The sequence below is a fragment of the Periophthalmus magnuspinnatus genome, chromosome 3 (assembly GCF_009829125.3).
Source record: "Periophthalmus magnuspinnatus isolate fPerMag1 chromosome 3, fPerMag1.2.pri, whole genome shotgun sequence".
NCBI lineage: Eukaryota > Metazoa > Chordata > Actinopteri > Gobiiformes > Gobiidae > Periophthalmus > Periophthalmus magnuspinnatus.
Window position 1 is genome coordinate 2,629,295 of NC_047128.1, and position 17,367 is coordinate 2,646,661.

At 38.5% G+C, this 17,367-nt stretch overlaps 1 protein-coding gene across 1 annotated transcript in view; it reads right to left on the bottom strand.

The window, feature by feature from the left end:
* Window positions 1-17,367, bottom strand: part of dmxl2 (Dmx-like 2) — a 125,497-nt gene that overhangs the window by 44,452 nt on the left and 63,678 nt on the right. The window contains exons 23-32 of the mRNA XM_055230928.1: window positions 15,642-15,971; window positions 14,312-14,431; window positions 12,841-12,976; window positions 11,140-11,250; window positions 9,681-9,850; window positions 8,872-8,969; window positions 8,607-8,772; window positions 5,186-5,450; window positions 3,309-3,508; window positions 1,748-2,128 (exon numbers count right to left, since the gene is read on the bottom strand). Of these exons, the coding sequence (XP_055086903.1) occupies window positions 1,748-2,128; window positions 3,309-3,508; window positions 5,186-5,450; window positions 8,607-8,772; window positions 8,872-8,969; window positions 9,681-9,850; window positions 11,140-11,250; window positions 12,841-12,976; window positions 14,312-14,431; window positions 15,642-15,971 (1,977 nt within the window). The remainder of the gene's footprint in view (window positions 1-1,747; window positions 2,129-3,308; window positions 3,509-5,185; window positions 5,451-8,606; window positions 8,773-8,871; window positions 8,970-9,680; window positions 9,851-11,139; window positions 11,251-12,840; window positions 12,977-14,311; window positions 14,432-15,641; window positions 15,972-17,367) is intronic.

Here is a 17,367-nt window from a genome sequence, read left to right on the forward strand (position 1 = left end):
AAGAAAACATTAATGGAATGATTGTGGGTCTTAGTGAGATGTTGACAAGATGGAAGGCTCTACCAATCTCATTCCTGGGACGAATTAATCTTATAAAAATGATTATCCTACCCAAAATATTGTACCCTACTAGTATGCTCTTTGTGATTTTAAAGTCTGAAGATATAAAAGTAATTAACAAAGCAATGGTGGACTTTATTTGGGCAGGAAGGAAACCGAAACTCAAGTTAGAGACACTTCAGTTGCCCAAAGAACAAGGAGGATGGGGCCTACCTAATGTAGAGTATTATGTCCTTTCAATGCAAGCTAGGATTATTTCTGTCTGGATACATGAAAATGCAGACCTGCCCTGGTTGAATATTGAGGTTGTTTTGTGCAAACCATCATCACCTGTCAACTTGTTGGGGAGCAAACTAAACAGTGTAACAGATACAGTTAAAGGTAATCCTCTACTCTATAATGCCCTATGGGCGTGGGGAAGACTAAGAAAACTGTTTAAAAGTAATCAGCCATTCCACATTTTATCGACTTTGATAAATAATCAGGACCTATTGCCACAAACTATAGGAACAAGTTTTACAGGATGGCACATTGCTGGGATTCATAGGTTTTTTGATCTCTTTACAAGGGGAGAATTCAAATCTTTTGAATTCCTGAAATCTCAATATTCTTTACCAAATAAAGATTTCTATAAATATTTGCAATTAAGGCATTATGTACAGCAAAAAGCTAAATCTCTTAAGCTTACACCAGAGTTGTATCATCTGGAGGTATTTCTCATTAATAATAAAGAGCATAAGCATTTTATATCTAAGTTTTATTTGGAAATATATTCCCTCAGTGTGGATAAATTGGCATGGTTAAGAAAATCTTGGGGAATTTTGCTTAAAAGTGAAGTTGATTCACAGCAATGGGATAAAATCCTAACCTTGCCATCTAAAATCTCCATTTGTAATAGGTTTAAAGAACTGCAGTACAATATTCTGCATAATGTATATATTTCTCCAAATATTTATAGTAAGTACAATGTGGGTACATCGCCAAATTGTCAAAAGTGTAAAATTCATGTGGGCACGAGGTACCACTGTTTATGGGAATGTGCTTACATCCAAACATTTTGGAATGAAGTCTGTGCCAATATTAGTAAAGCTATAGGTCAGCAGGTGGCAGGAAACCCAATGATGTGTTTACTGGGACTTATCCCTCCTTCACTGGCACAACATGAGCATATTGTTCAATCATTCTTAATGATGGCTAGGAAGAGCATTATGGTAAAGTGGGTGGGTGATGATCCTCCCTCTGTTTCCCTGTGGAAATCTCTGATGTCTGACCTCTTGTCTATGATCAAACTTGGATATTATATTGATGGAAATTCTCAGCTCTTCATGGACAGATGGAAGAAGCCACTGGAAGCAATTGGACTTAAATCTCAAATAGACTCAAATGGACAACCACTTTGGACTTGAACCACTACACACTTTTATGGATCCTGGATTGGAATATTTTATATAGATGTTTTCTAGACCAGCCTGTAACCTGTACTGTTCGTTTGTGTGTTTCATGTTGTATGTAAAAAAAGTAAGAAAAGTTATAAATAAATAATATAAAAAAAAAAAAAAAAAAAAAAATGCCATTTAAAAAAAAAAAAAAAAAAAAAAAAAAAATTGGTATCGATGTCAGCCATTATTAATACTGATACCAATATATGGCCCGTCCCTAAAAATTACAGTAATCTTGAGTAACTGACCTGTGAGTCCTCCCTCTGCAGTTTAGGACCACTATTAGAAGTCTTGTTTTCCTCTGGTTTCTTCATCGCCAAACCTCCATCCTCCTCCTCCTCATCCTCATCTTCATCCTTGTCATCCCCCCAGTCCAGCTGCAGCTCCTCCTCTGCTTTGACCACAGGCTGGCTCCAGTCCATCCCGGCCGAGCTGTCGTTCCCTCCCCAGGCAGGAGCAGCGGGAGCCCCCCACTCCAGGCCTCCTCCGGGCGTCCCGTTCTCCAGGGGCTGGCTGGAGTTCAGGGTGGCCTTTGAAGAGGCTGCGCTCAGAGGAGACGAACCCGATTTCTTAACTGTGACTTTGGGGATTTTGGAGAGGACTTCAAGGGCTAGAACGGGACAGCCCACCTAAGAGGATCAAGGTGATACGTTACATTAATTATGTAAGCATTAGACAACGAGGAGTCGTTATTCAGTTTAAACCCCTCTGCAGCTCCAGGTTGTTTAATGCGCTGTTACCTAGGCGTGAGACAACATTGAAATGTGATGTTATGGCCAAAATAATTGCAATTAACGATTATATCACGATCATGAACGTTGCTGACAGTTAAAAAATTTTCTGGATATGAATAATTACAATTTTAATATTATGAACAGGTTCCATATTGAAACAGCTGTTGAAGCATTGTGCTTTGTTATAAGTGAAAACAACAGTTATTGAGAGAAGATCATCAGGGAGAAGTAGTTTTTCTGCTCATTCTTTTGACATAATGGCAATTATCTTTATTGGCGATTATCACGATGATATAAAAAGTGCCACGAATGATTATTGAACGATATTATTGTTTACCCATCCCTACTGCTACAGCGGCTTCTCTCTGAAATAACTAATATTCTAGACATTTACAGTATTTTCAATGAAGCTAGTCCCTACAATCTACTCACAACAGTTGGGGAGTTGTTCACCTGTTGCTATGGTGATGTCACGGTGATGGCCGTTGAGCAGTGACACAGAATGTGATTTAACTGTTGCCGGAACTACTTGTGAGTTGTGCAGTATTAACGGACGACATTTATTTTACTACTTCTAACTCAAAGAGGGACAAAATTTGTTTAAAAATATAGCTGCAAAGAAATCCACATACCACACCCTAATGAAGCTCCACAGTGACAGCCCGCTCCGGTTCAGGAAGGAAATTTTCCAATTATTTTCCCATAGGCTTTTCCAAAAATGCAAATATTAAGAGTCGAGCCCTGGATCGTTTGTCTTTTATATTTTTAACAAAACTTTTAAATCATGTTCTGGAGAGTTCAACAGCATTGCGGAGGCTAACCAGCTACATGCTAATATCCATAACGCACTTGTTTTAAGTCTAAGAAGCGCATTTCAAACACAAGATTCTGCTAAATGTTTTAATAACTTGGTGGTTTATAAAGTTTCAGAAACAGACTAAATAAAATTATAAGTGGTCATTAGTTTCCACATTAGCCCTGACCAAGCTTTCAAACTTTTAATATATTTTTTTTTTCATAAAGTTTATGGTTGCTTGGTTTACTACTCCCTACAGTGCATCCACCAAAGCTCTACCTTAAAGTGTGCGTTGGCCGTAGTGAAGAACAGCTTGCGTTCGATGAGGTTGATCTCGTCGGCGCTGTTCTTCTCCGCAGTGAGGCTCACGGTGGTCTGACCAGCGCCTTCTGCAAAGTGACGCCGGATTATCAGAGGGTGGGTCCTCAGGTAGTTGTAGAAGCTGAAGACGACCGGGTTACAGGACTTCACCATGGCATCTGGATGAGAACAAGGAAAAAAAAAAAAGAACTAAAAATAGAACTAAATAGGTCACATATGCACATCAAACTCAAGGCCCGGGGGCCAAATGCGGCCCACCACGTCATTTTATGTGGCCCGCGAGAAGGTAAATTAAGGCTTGACTGTCATTTTAAAATAAGTCTGTGCTGCTTTAATGTGTGCATCGACAATAAACTAATGAGATTTTCCCAACAAGTGACTGACAAATATTTCCAAATAATCATCCCAAATTATTCAGGAAGAGGAAAATTGTCGGCGTGGAAGGCAGTTTCGGGAAAGGTGCTAAAGGTGAATACAAGTTTGTGCTTTAAGGAGAAAATCTGTATGTTTTTTGTGTTATGAGGCGGGGTCAGTACAATCTACGTCGACATTTTGACACTAAACACGGAGCTAAGTATGAAAAAGTCAGACGTCAAGAAAAACAACAAATAGTCCAATAATTAAAAGTCGGTGTCAGTTTATGTCAGTTTATCAGGAAATACACAGTTACACAGAGTTACACTGACACATAATATTTGCAACTTGAATAAGTAATAAATACAGAAAGTTTAAAAGTAGTTACATTTATTTTACATGACATTCTGTTACATTTAGTGATATTTACACTGCCACACAGTCACATCTGGCCCTTGATGGCGGCCATTTTGCTGATGTGGCCCTCGGTGAAAATGAGTCTGACACCTCTGAAATAGGTCCTTCTATTAAAACGCAAAATGTCTAGATCCTCCGCCCTCCTGCTGGTTACAGTGGGAAGTGTAAAGCAGTTTAAAGAAGGCTAAAAACCATAGCTGCTAGAATTGAAGTTGATTGTTAAGGTAATCTGAGAACCAACATGATCAGTGCAGAGATCAGATCAGGATTATGTTTATATTAAGTATTATAGTACAGTATTTTTCACTCTTGAGATGGAGATAACTTAAATACTCCACAGGATGACACAAACATGAATGCAGAGAAAAACTTTACAACATGCGTTTTACATCAAGGAACCACTCACCCATTCACACACACATTCATACATCAGTGTACGCAGACACTGGGGGCGAGTGTCTTGCCCAAGGACACGGCAGCATTCATCTATGGGAGCTGGAATCGCACCGCCAACCTGCCACTTTGATCTCAGTGGACTAACGCAACTGGGCTACTGACCTCTGTCTTATGGCTTTCTATGTTTTTTAATTATTGCATTTTTTTGTTTTGTTTTGGTATTTATTTATTTTTTTCCCCCATCTATATTCTCTATATATTTTTTTCTCTTTTACAAATTACTAGTACTAGCACTCTCCTCTGTCATCTCCACTGTACCCCCTCCAAAATCACGGAAACATCACACACACACACACACACACACACTTGTCACATACATTTGGAAATAGCTGTTATGTCTACAAATCATGTTATGTCTTTGTATATCTTGATATATTCTGGTATGTCTTATCACCACTTGTCATTATTGTATGTGTATGGTCACTATGGTTTTCTTTCTTGCATTAAATAAAAAAATAAAATAAAATAGTTGCATAGTGACTGATTGTGATGATCTTTGTCTATTGTGTTTGTATAATGTTTGTTTCTGTCACTTTGGCCAGTAGTAAAAGTGTTTTTAAAGTGTTTTATAAATAAAGTTGATATGGTTTGGTTTGGTAAGGACTCACCTGGATTCTCGTCGTCCTCTTTGGGAATCCTCTCCAGCAGAGTGTCCAGAGCGAGGGTGTAGTCCTTCATGATCCAGTAGGCGATGCTGCGGAGGAAGGGGTCTGGGTGGAGGCGGGAGCAGTGGTACCCCGTCCCGTCTCTGTTACAACCCAAAACCTTCTCGTACAAAAGGCCCTGGCAGGTGGGGGACTTCTCGTAGTCGGCCTCGTACAGCCGGGCTACGATCATGGCCAACTGGATGTCCTCCATTTTCTCCATCAACACCTACAATGGAAGAAAGAAGCATTTTATGGAAAGATGAACTGGCGTGGGCAGAGTTATGTTTTAGTTTTGTTTTTTTTTATCAAGTAATACAGGAAAAAGGGGCCGATATCTGAGTGAATGGTCATGTACATTAACTAGAAGGTCTCACAATGAACGAATGAACAGTTTAATAAGTTTGTTTTTGGTCAATGTCAAGAAATTCTGTATCTATCTGTGTTCTAATCTATCTCATGTATCTTTAGGAAGAAGTTCAATTAGATTTGCTAGAAAATAAAATTAAAATATAAAAAATAAAGAAAAATACTTAAAGGTACAGAATGTAACTTTCTGAAGGTGGCACGTCACCTACATGACTCCACGGAAATATAAAGTTAAAACCATATTTCGGCACATTCACCATTTCTACTGTTTTCTTATTGTTTGTAAAGCATTTCTGAGTGTTCAAAAAGAGCTATATAAGTCTAAAATATTATAAAAAATAATAATAATAGTAGTAGTTGTTTAGTTTTTTTTGTCTATTGGTTTATTTTAACACGGACCACGTGCAAACACATTAATCTCATTAAAGACCAGATTTACACCAGATTTAGCTGAAGCTCATTTCCATCTGCAGTCGCCGGGAAGGCTCGCTCTGCTGTTGTTGTAATTATAATAGTTGTAGTAGTAGTTGTAGTTGTAGTAGCAGTAGTTATAGTAGTTGTAGTAGTAGTTGTAGTAGTAGTAGTTATAGTAGTTGTAGTAGTAGTAGTTGTTGTAGTTGTAGTAGTAGTAGTTGTTGTAGTTGTAGTAGTAGTTGTTGTTGTAGTAGTAGTAGTAGTAGCTGTTGGAGTTGTAGTAGTAGTAGTAGCTGTTGGAGTTGTAGTAGTAGTAGTAGTAGCTGTTGGAGTTGTAGTAGTAGTAGTAGCTGTTGGAGTTGTAGTAGTAGTAGTAGTAGTTGTTGTAGTTGTAGTAGTAGTAGTTGTAGTTGTAGTGGTAGTTGTTGTAGTAGTAGTAGTAGTAGTAGCTGTTGGAGTTGTAGTAGTAGTAGTAGTAGTTGTTGTAGTTGTGATAGTTATGGTAGTTGTACTAGTAGTAGTTGTAATAGTAGTTGTTGTAATAGTAGTTGTAGCAATAGTAGTAGTAGTAGTAGTTGTTGCTGTTGTTGTAGTAGTAGCAGTTGTTGTGGTAATAGTAGGTGTTGTTGTAGTAGTTGTAGCAGTAGTTGTAGTTGCTGTTAAGTTAAATGCAGTACTGTGGAACATTATAGCCAAAAGAACATCTCCATAAAAACGAGCAGGCTGAGACCCTCCTCCAGGCCAAATACGAGTCAGGTTTGTGGAGATGCAAGTTTTTTAGTACAACAAAAAACTAAACAAAATTTTAAAAACATGCTTTTATTTTAGTCAATTTTTGGGCTAAAAAGTTACATATTGTGGCTTTAAGTAGCTGCTGTAACAATTTATTTATTCTCAATTGACCTACGAGGTTAACTAAAGGCGAAATATAGAGTAAATTAATGACTTGATGCCAAATAATGAGCTTTAAACATGATTTGGAGAGACAGAAGGGCCTGCAGTGTTTACGTGTAGTGTTCAGTTTCAGGGCCGTCTCTCTTTAGGCTCACTGACTCAGACTAAAGAAAAGTCACACCAGACACCGCACATGATTTCCTATGCAGACGAATATGCTGGAGTCTGTCTGCAAAGTTAATGATGTGGTGATATGAGCCCAGACACCCCAAAGAGAGAGTGTAATAAGAAAGATCCATTATCTTTGTCTCTGCTGTGAAAGAAATAGGAATCCAGGGAGGGAGAGAAATGACTGTACTCTCAGGGTACTGGGTCACGCAATGTAGGCCAGACACAGTTTGGAGAGAAAAAATGTAATTGCGTTTCTCTTAGGCCATAGATTTGTTATTTCCCTTTTGTAATTCAAGCCAACACATAAAAAACAACAACATATAAATCGATTAATGCCTCGTCTAATGCGTTTTCTGCCATTTTAATCACAGAGCTGTAGAGACACACTTTGCCCTAAGAGATAAAACCTGATTTGAAATAGTACCAAATGAACTCTGACATAATTATTATTAAAGATGCACTCTGTAACTTTTCTGGTTGATGGCCAGCTACTTGCTTGACTCCATGGAGAGGCTACAGCATTGCCACGAATGTTCTGCAGAATGGCATTAAACGTATCCACGGAGACACGAGCTACCAGGCTAAGCTATAGACAGATCTGTGGAGAGGGGAACCTGCTCACAGAAAACTGTATGTTTTTCAGGTATTTTTGAGGAAAAAAAAAAAAAAAAGTCAACGCAAGATACAAGTTTAAAGCAATACTGTGGAACATTCTAACAGTCCATGAAGTCAAACAGGTAGCGGACCCCATCAAAAAGATTACATAGCACGCTTTTGATTTAACACTATTAAATATGATGTAGTAGTGGCAATAAGAGAATACATAAAACTGCATTTGATTAAAGGAACATTTTTGTTATTTTGAACTCTTATAGACCTATGTACTTACAAAATGTACAATATATACTGGGTTTTAGATTCCTATGTAAAAATAATGCATTGAATACTTAGACTGTATGAAGAAGTGGACTAAGTGAGCGTGATTTAATGTCTTGCGATCGGTTACAACCAAACGAAGCTCATCAAGGCTAGCAGTTTTAGCGGCTAATCTGCAAACAGGGACCATATCTGCAAATCTAAAAACTGAGACCCAATCAGGAGCGAGGATGTTGAAGATACACGCCCCCTCCCACTCGCACCGCTGGTTTGGCAGGGAGCGGGCGCTGTGAAAGAACCGGTTGCTAATGCTAACGAGAGCGACCTCAGGGAAAGCAGGCACCGGATTTGTCGGTTATTAATGTTCATATCTTAATATAGTGGAGAAATAAAAATACCAGGATCATGTAGAATGGGTTAATATGAACATTTTAAGACCAAAATGACGAGGTTCACTGCAGCAGTTATAGAAAAGACAGTCGTTTTTGAATAGAAAGTGAATTGCAATGCGGAGGTAAGCGCGTTAGCTATGTCCATTTATATATAGAGTGTATGATTGAATAACCCTGCAGATTGGTTCTATGAAAGTACATTTGACTAAGAAGAATGCAGTGAATGAAAATCGCAGGTGCATTTTAGACTAGCTATTGTTCATTCCTACCTCAATAGCATCTTTGAGTGACCCCGCCAGCAGAAAGAACGCAGCCGACTGTTCGAATCGTTGTTTGCCCAAAAGTGAGAAGGCATTTTTCAGAGCCGCCTTCCTCCAACGATCCTCAGTGAAGTTATTCTTAAAAAACTGAGTCATCTTTTCATCGTGTTGTGACCTAAGGAAAGAGTTGTGTTTTAAATCAACACAAAGCTTTGGGAGGTTTGTCAAAGTGGAGCAAAGACAAAATGTATTGGACCAAATCTGAACGTCTCACCTGAAGAGTCCCCACAGAACGGCCTTTTTCTTAATGGCTAAATAAAAGAGCGCAGCATCTAGAGGGTCATTGTTTCTCTGGAAGGCGGCTTTACCCAACTGAGGACGAGACAAAATTAGTTAGTAAGTGCATTAAAAGTATTATAAAGCTGGTTAAAGGTCCTATACCAAGCAAAACTGACTCGCTTTAAGATATGTTATAAAGTTGTTCCTCCTCAAGAACAGATCTAGAGTTGTGTTTTGTTTCATTCAGACATGTTTGAGTAACTTTAATATTAGTCTGTCTACATCCGTAAAGCTCAAAATGCTCTGTTCCACCTTGTGATGTCATGGAGTGGGAGTTAACAGCTACCGTTTTACCTTTAGTTCAGTAGAGATTGGCAATTCCAGGGGTGAAATTATCTAAATGATTCCAGTGAAGGTGTATGGAGTTTGAAAACACAGTGGAGCACTTCCTGTATTAACACATGACATCACGAGGTGGAACAGAGTGTTTTTCGTTTAAGAGAAGAACTCAGCCTAAATATGCAGGGCTTGTGTGTTAAAAATGTGAATGAAACAAAACACAACTCCAGGTCTGTCTTTTTATGAGGAAACAACATTATAACATAGATCAGAAAATAGAGTAATATGGCTCCTTTAAGGCAGGGAATATCCTTATTTTTTTTTTAGCAATAAAGGATTTAAGGTGCCGTTTACTTCAACAAATAAATAAACATTGAAGAGTCCTTTTTTAGTAAAGCAAATAAAAGAACAACACACGATATAAAGATTTCATACTGCAGTGTATTATGATATGTATTGTTATACCTTCTCCACCATTTTGCGCAGCGTGTTGATGTTGCGTATCCACCAGCCCACGCCCACAGCCCTGAGCTCGGACCACTGGGGGTCCCCTCTCTGCATGGCCGGGATCATGTTCAACAGCTCCTCCTCCGCCTCCGAGTGGAACGCCCAGGCAAAGTGACACGTCGACAAACCTGCGTCCAAAATACAACAGAGTGAGAGGAGGAGACCAAAGCTTTTATTTACAATTTGCAACAACATTTGAAAGCAGTTCAGTTACAATTTACTTCTATGAATGTCTTGTAAAATGGAACTATTGAGGAGTTACCTTCGCTTATGTGGGGGAGCACTCGAAATATGAATTTGGATTAACAAATAGGGTTGGACAACATTAATCATTGAAATAGATCGAGGTTTTTGTGTTTTTTGTGGGGTTTTTTTTGTGTTTTGTGTTTTTTGTTTTTTGTGTGTGTTCATACTAACATCTGTGCAATCGTCCAGGTCTAAAAGAAAAATTCAAATCTGTCAACTGGACAAAAAGTTGTAGGAGTGAAGACGTTTCGCTGCTCATCCAAGCTGCTCCTTCAGTTCTGGCCAGATTGCAGAGAGCTACTCGGGACCACAATCTGCTGTAAAAATCTCCATCGCAAAGACACTAACCACTCCTTTGAAGATAGTGGGGTACACATTTTAGCCAGAGAAAAGAAATGGTTTGAGAGGGAAGTCTTCACTCCTACAACTTTTTGATCAGTTGACAGATTTAAATTTTTCTTTTAATATTCTCACATTAACAATGTTGAATGGACAAGACTTTTAATGGTAAATGGTCACATACATTTTATATAGTGTTTTTCCAGCACTCAAAGCACTTTACATCAAGGAACCACTCATCCATTCACACACACATTCATACACTGGGGGAGATGTGGGTTAAGTGTGTTGCCCGAGGACACAACGACAGCATTCATATGTGGGAGCTGGAATCGCACCATGAGTGGATCTAACCGATGATGTTTACGTCGAGAGCGGTATTTGAACTGTCAGCCAAGCACTCTTTCAGCTGAGCTACTGCTGCCACCAATCAGTCCCATTTAACTAAAGTTAATTCAAACTTAATGCAGACAGAATGAATAAAAATATAATAAAAATGGAAAAATAAACATTAAAAAAATAAACATTAAATTATATAAAAAACACAATAAACATTGAAAAAATAAATGTAATAAAAAATGTAATAAAAAATAAATGTATTAAATAGAAAAATAAAAATATAAAAAATAATAATAATTTTTTAAAATAGAATAAAAATAGAACAGAACGTAAAACAACACAAAGTACATCACTATTGACAATATGAAACACTTAAATGTCATTCTATTTTTATTACACATTTTTTATTAAAAGCGCAGCCCTAAACCCATCCTACCCACAACACACTTCTCCAGTCTGCTGTAACGGTGAATATTTTTGTGTTTTTTCTTACCCTGGTGGAGGAGCTGCATGCGGTACAGAGGAGGCAGAGACGTGAGCAAACATGTGTGAAGACGCATGGCCAGCAGATATCTGAGTCCACACTCATCCAAAGCCTCTCCACCTACAACAAACAAGAGAACGACATGTTAGAAATGGAGCTGAGCAACACAACAGTCCTCAAAATGGCTGAATACTAAACACAAGTTCATTTGGAGCAGTAAAGTGCTACAACGTTTTGTCCAGTTGGCAGATTTGAAGGCCTAATTAAAGAGTGATTAAACATGCTCAAATGTTTCAATAAACAACTCCAAGAAGGAAACAACTGTCACATGGTTAAAACCTTTGAAAAGTCCATTTTCCAGAATAAGTCTGCTCTAAAATGACTGACATTCTGCACATCCTGTATCTGCACCTCTGATTCATTTTAAACATTTTGAAATACGTGTGTGTGCCTGTTTGTGTACATGTATTCACTTGAGTGCATTTATATACTTTATTTGTGAGCTGTGTCTGATCTGTGTGTGTGTGTGAGGATATATAAATGTATAGGAGTGTGTTAGTCTTAATGTATTTGCGTATGTAACAGTTGTGTTCTATTCCTGTGCTTGCCCGGTGCCGATCTGTGGGTAGGGGAGAGGTGAGGGGACTGTAAAATGTTAAAATGCAAAAAAAAAATATGAATAACAAACAAAAAAGAGCATTTCAGACACTGCAAGAATCCCTGAAGTTTAAAGCTAAGGAGCTACTTTCACCTTGAACTTTTTTACTCTCTTTGTTCGTGCGTAATACTGGAAAAATCTGCTAATACGGAATGTGGCAAAAGACTAAATAAACGCGATGAAACATATGGACATAAAGGAGGAACATTATCAAAAATGCTCTATCTGTAAAGCACTGTTTGTATTACGAAAACTTAAAATAAACCGTCTCTGGAACGTTTAATCAATGTCGATGTATTATCTACATAACCTCCGTCTGGAATTATTTGTGTGTGTAAAAATACATATAAAAAACAAAAACACCATATACTTTAAGGTGTACAGGATTAAAAGCTCAAAACACTCTGTTCCACGTTGTGATGTCATGAAGCTGTAGTTTTCAAGTTAACAGCTCCTTTTACCTTTAGTTCATTAGACATTGGCAGTTTCAGAGCTGAAATCATCCAAATGATTCTAGTGAAGGAAAAACACAGTGGAGCACTTCCTGTGTCACATCACAAGGTGGAAGTGAGCGTTTTCTGTTTGAGAAAAAAAGCCTAAATATGCAGCATTTGTGTGTTAAACATGTGTGAATGAAACAAAACTCCAGGTCTGTTTGTGATGAGGAAACAACATTATAACAGATAAGAAAACAGCATAATATGGGCCCTTTAATTCTTCAACTCAAAGCACTTCATGAACTTTTCGCCCCGTACATTTAACAGTGTACGCAGAAAATACAGGCCAGGCAGAGTTAACGTCTTGCCCAAGGACACGGAGTCATTTGGGATTAGTGGGAGTGGGGATTGTACCAACTAAATGACTTGGAAAAGTCTTTTCAGTGTTGACTGGAAATAATTATGTAAAGTTTCTATTCATGGGGTTCAACTTCCTGTTATATGCAACATTTAGAGGAGTTTTTCTCATTCAAAAGCTATAATATTCAGCTTTAAATTGTTCATCGCTACAGCAAGTCCCATTTTTATCCTCATTCTGAAACTGCAGACTGATACCTGTGTATTGTTTGTCATTGGAGCTGGTGACCTCAGCGCTGGTTGTTGCCACGGTATCGGCCAAAGCCACTAAAAACATCTGCTCCAGACGCGTCAAACCAGGAAGACTGGAGTGCATGAGGTGACTGGACAGAACCTGATTCAACAGAAAAACAAAAAAAAAACTGTTAAACTTCCTTATAAGCTGCGTTTTCATTACCATGTTATTAATGTGCATTTTGAAGATTTGCATAAGTAACATAACCGGAGGTGGAAACGCCAAAAATCTGATTTAGAACCCTTAATCCTCATAAAAGTTTATTTGATGTAAGCACATTTTGGGAGGTGGAAACGCATTTAGCCACATCATGAAGCGAACGCAAAACCCACGTGAGCGACGGACTACACCTGCACCTGACCGGAGTGGACTCAAAGACAAAATAATCCCGTCATGCTGGTTGTTGTTGGCCTAAAATCTTCCAGAGGAGCGCAGCTAGACTAACGATTTTTGAGGTTTGAGCTAAAAACAAAAGAGACACAAACGCACGACACACATCTTTATCAGTGAGAAATTCAGGGAAACTTTATGTTTGTTCAGTGCGATGGACAAGTTGCTTTGGCAAAGACTGAGCCGGCAGATTTCAGCTTTGTGGCTAAACATATTTGTAGAGTTATTACAATATATAAAGAACCTGCTATTTTTTGTACATGATACAAATGCATCCAGGAAACAGGTAAATACCAGGGAAAGGCTAAATAACAGAGAAATTCCGTCTCTAGTAAAGCCAAATCATGCTGAAAAAACTCTGAACAGTGAGCCCCCGGCAGGATTAGCAAACAGATGGTCCTCGTAACCAGGTAACCAACATCCAGTTATGTACTCCAACGGTTTGATGGAAACATGGATAAAGTCGTATTTCTGATTGACTTTTCTGATGTGAATTCTGGAAATATGCACATTTTATTTGGATGGAAACACAGTTAGTAATGATACCTTGCAGCTGATGTCAACAAAATTCCCTGGGGGTGTGATGCCAACTGTGGGCACTGCTCTGTCTGTTACTCAACTTAGCCTTTAATCTGTACTTTGTTTTAACAAAGAACTGACGTAGCTGGAATTACAACAGGTGAGCTGATTTGTGCTCTAAAACAAGTTTCGCACACATTAAATGACAGACACAAGCTAGCGAGCATTAGCCAACCGTTTTTCAGTTAGTCGCTCTTATGTTTTTGTTGAAAATCAAACGCCTAAACAGGACCACGAACACTTGGATTCATCACAGGCTCCTGAAAATGTACTGTTTAAATCCATTGTGTATTTTTCTTGGCTTTTTAGACTTAATCTTAAAACATTTTGGGCAGTGTTTGCTAATCTGTGCATTGTGTTTCCATGTTAACTGCTGAACATTCTACCATAGAGACACATGTACAACACCCACCAACGTGATGTTAATGGAAAGTATCAATAAAACACAGAAAGAAAGAGTTTTACCTGAGCATGCTCTGGTCCAAAGTAGGACGGGCCGTACTGGGAGAGGTTGATCACTCTGGATTTCTTTTCTGGTTTGTCGGTGGCAAAGTTCACAAAGTCGTCTGTAGTGACTGTGGGCATCTGTCAAAGAGAAGAAAGCGTCTTCATTCTACTGCATATATGTGTAATCCTTCAGTCGTCCAGGTATGATCCATAGTAAAAGAAAAAATCAACTGTCAACTGGACAAAAAATTGTAGGAGTGAAGTTGACAGATCTGAAATTTTCTTGTACTATCTTACTGCAAACTGTAATAAAATGTTGAACTATTCTGTACAGATTTATATGGAGTTTGAAAGTGGCTTTTAACAGTTTAACGTCCTGTATTAAAGCTACAGTATGTAACTTTCTGGAGGTGCTACGTCGCCTGCATTCCACAGAAATAGAATGTTAAAACCACACTTCAGAACATTCTCCATGGAGATATATATTTTATACCAACCTGCCAAAGCAACATTTCCATGGAGACAAGCAGGCAAAGTAAGTGGAGTGTTTGTGGAGATGCAAGCTTTTTAGAGCAAAAAATTTAAAAATGTGACTTTAAAGAAGATTTGTGTGTGTGTGTGTGTGTGTGTGTGTGTGTGAAGCTATAACTACATAAAGCAGGATTTCATATTTTCTTCATTGTAAACTGAAATACCGATATAAAACAGCTGAGTAATAGAAATCGGGCCATTAACTTCCTGTTCAAAATGGCAGAACTGAGAGGCTCATCTCTTCATAGTTGCAATTCACTGTAACAAGCAGCAGATTTTCATTTATGTGTTTTTAATTTTGCAAAGTCCTGGTTTAGTCCTTTATATTTTGATTTGTTTTGTTTTGATTTTATAATGAAATTAGTCTTGGATCAGACCTATTTTGTTGGAAAGGCACATTCTTTGGTCTTAGTTGTTTTACTGATTCAATGCATTTTAAATAAGGTGAATGTTTCTTGGCTTAAGGTAAGTTAAGTCACTTCATTTTGTTGTTTCTTTCATATTCATGTATGTGAGACAGGCCTCTACTTTGACAATGTTTAAATCCAGGCTTCAAACTGTTCTGTTTATCTGTGCATACGACTGAAAGGTTTTTATTCTGCCTCTTCTCTTTTAATGTTAATTTTATGTTGATTATTTATGTTTTGATTTGTGTGTGTTGTGACTTTAATGTCTTTTTTATTCTGTAAAGCACTTTGAATTTTGTGTAAGAATTGCGCTGTACAAATAAACTTGCTTTGCCTTGTTTATTTATCAAAGCATAGTTTCTTTATTATTTGCTATGGAGGCGCTGGTAATGTTCACTGGACACATTTACCTGGAAAAGATCTGCATACTGATCCTCTGCGGACTTCTGCGCCACCTCTCCATCTGCCCCCTTCGCCCCCTTCGCCACCTCCTCCGGTCCCTTGTAGGCCGTGTCCTGGTCGGCCAGCAGCAGCGAGTACAGGGGCAGAGGGGGGATGGAGTTGATCTCGGTGTAGTCTCTTCCTCCATCTCGCCCGGCGACGATGGTGTCTTTGGCTGTGCTCCCCGTGACGCTGATGGTGCGGGACAGATGGCGCCTGGACCCGCCCTCCCCCGCCTCCACGTCCCTCACCACGGCAACCTCGCCCGCAATGCACTTCACCAGGTGAGCAAGAATGGCCTGAGGGGTACAAGACAGCGGCGTTATTAAAATCGAGAGGAATAATGTTATTTCAAAGAGCTGTCAGACAGGTGAAGTCGCCCCAACTGGAAATTCTGTGTTTTTGTAATGAGGACAATTTTACCTCCACAGATAATAGCAGCATTTAAGCTAATCTGCTGTAGAAAGAAGCTAACACTGAGACCACTAAAAGGTAGAATTTGCTTAGGATCCAAACATTTTGCTTTGTTTCATTATTACGCAGGTTCATTTCTTCTTTCTTTTGTTCTTTTGTCTCTTCTTTCTGTTTATTTATACAATGGAACCCACTAAGATCACTTGGACTCTTTTTTTTTATGGACGCCCTGTTTAAAATACAATACAAACAGAAAAAAACAACAAAACACACAAGTATACAAGTCCATATACAACATTAAAAACAGAAGCAGGTATGTGTGTAAAACTTCATTACCAGATTATTCAATTTTGATTGTGTCACCAATGTATCTAGTTTTGTTTTTCCTTGGAGTGTATTACATTTTTGTGAAGCAAAACAGCCAAAAGTCTCTTTCCCGTCTCAGTTTCGGTGCGGCTCGTTCTTCGCCTTATGCAGTCATGTGATGTGGTGTCAGTGATTAACAAGCAGTTGACGTATTCTGGCAGTTTTTGAAGTTAACATATTGGCAGTATAATAAGTGCATTTTGATAAACGTAGTTTGAATTGTTTGAAACTAAACATGGGACAGAATCGATCCAACTTATAGGCAAAATATCATTAGCTTTAATTAGTACATCAGTCAGATTTTTACCTCCATAGACACATTTTACAAACCATTCATCTACAGTTGTGATGATGTGCGCGGACACAGGGGGCGCTCAAGTCAAGTCAGGCTTGGGTGCAGTCCAAACTGTCTGAGGGTGCGTTCGAGTATCAAAGGAGTCCAAACATAATACGCTTCCATTAAGTGGCATTATTTTAATGCGTCTGAAATGGGCATGTGCAAACATTTTAAACTAAGGTCGCAATGCACCTTTCTGGACCTTTTTACACCCCTGTAAACCTGGGCCTGGATTAAATGTAATGCCCAAGAACAACAGAACGTAATTGTGGGAGTGAGGTTTGAACCATGAACTAGAGATATACGTATTTTTGTCAATACTATCCACCCATATTCGATTTACAGCACAGTCTGTGCTATCTCCTTAACATGAGTAGTAGGGATGGGACAATAAACAATAATATCGTTTATTGTGATAAAAAGGGTAGACAATAATTGTTCATAGGACATTTTATATAATCGTGATAATCGCCAACAAAGATTATTGCCTTTATATCACCAGAATGAACAGAGAAATCTACATATCCAGTTACATGTACAGATCCAGCTTCTTCACTTCTGATACCGATACTTTGACT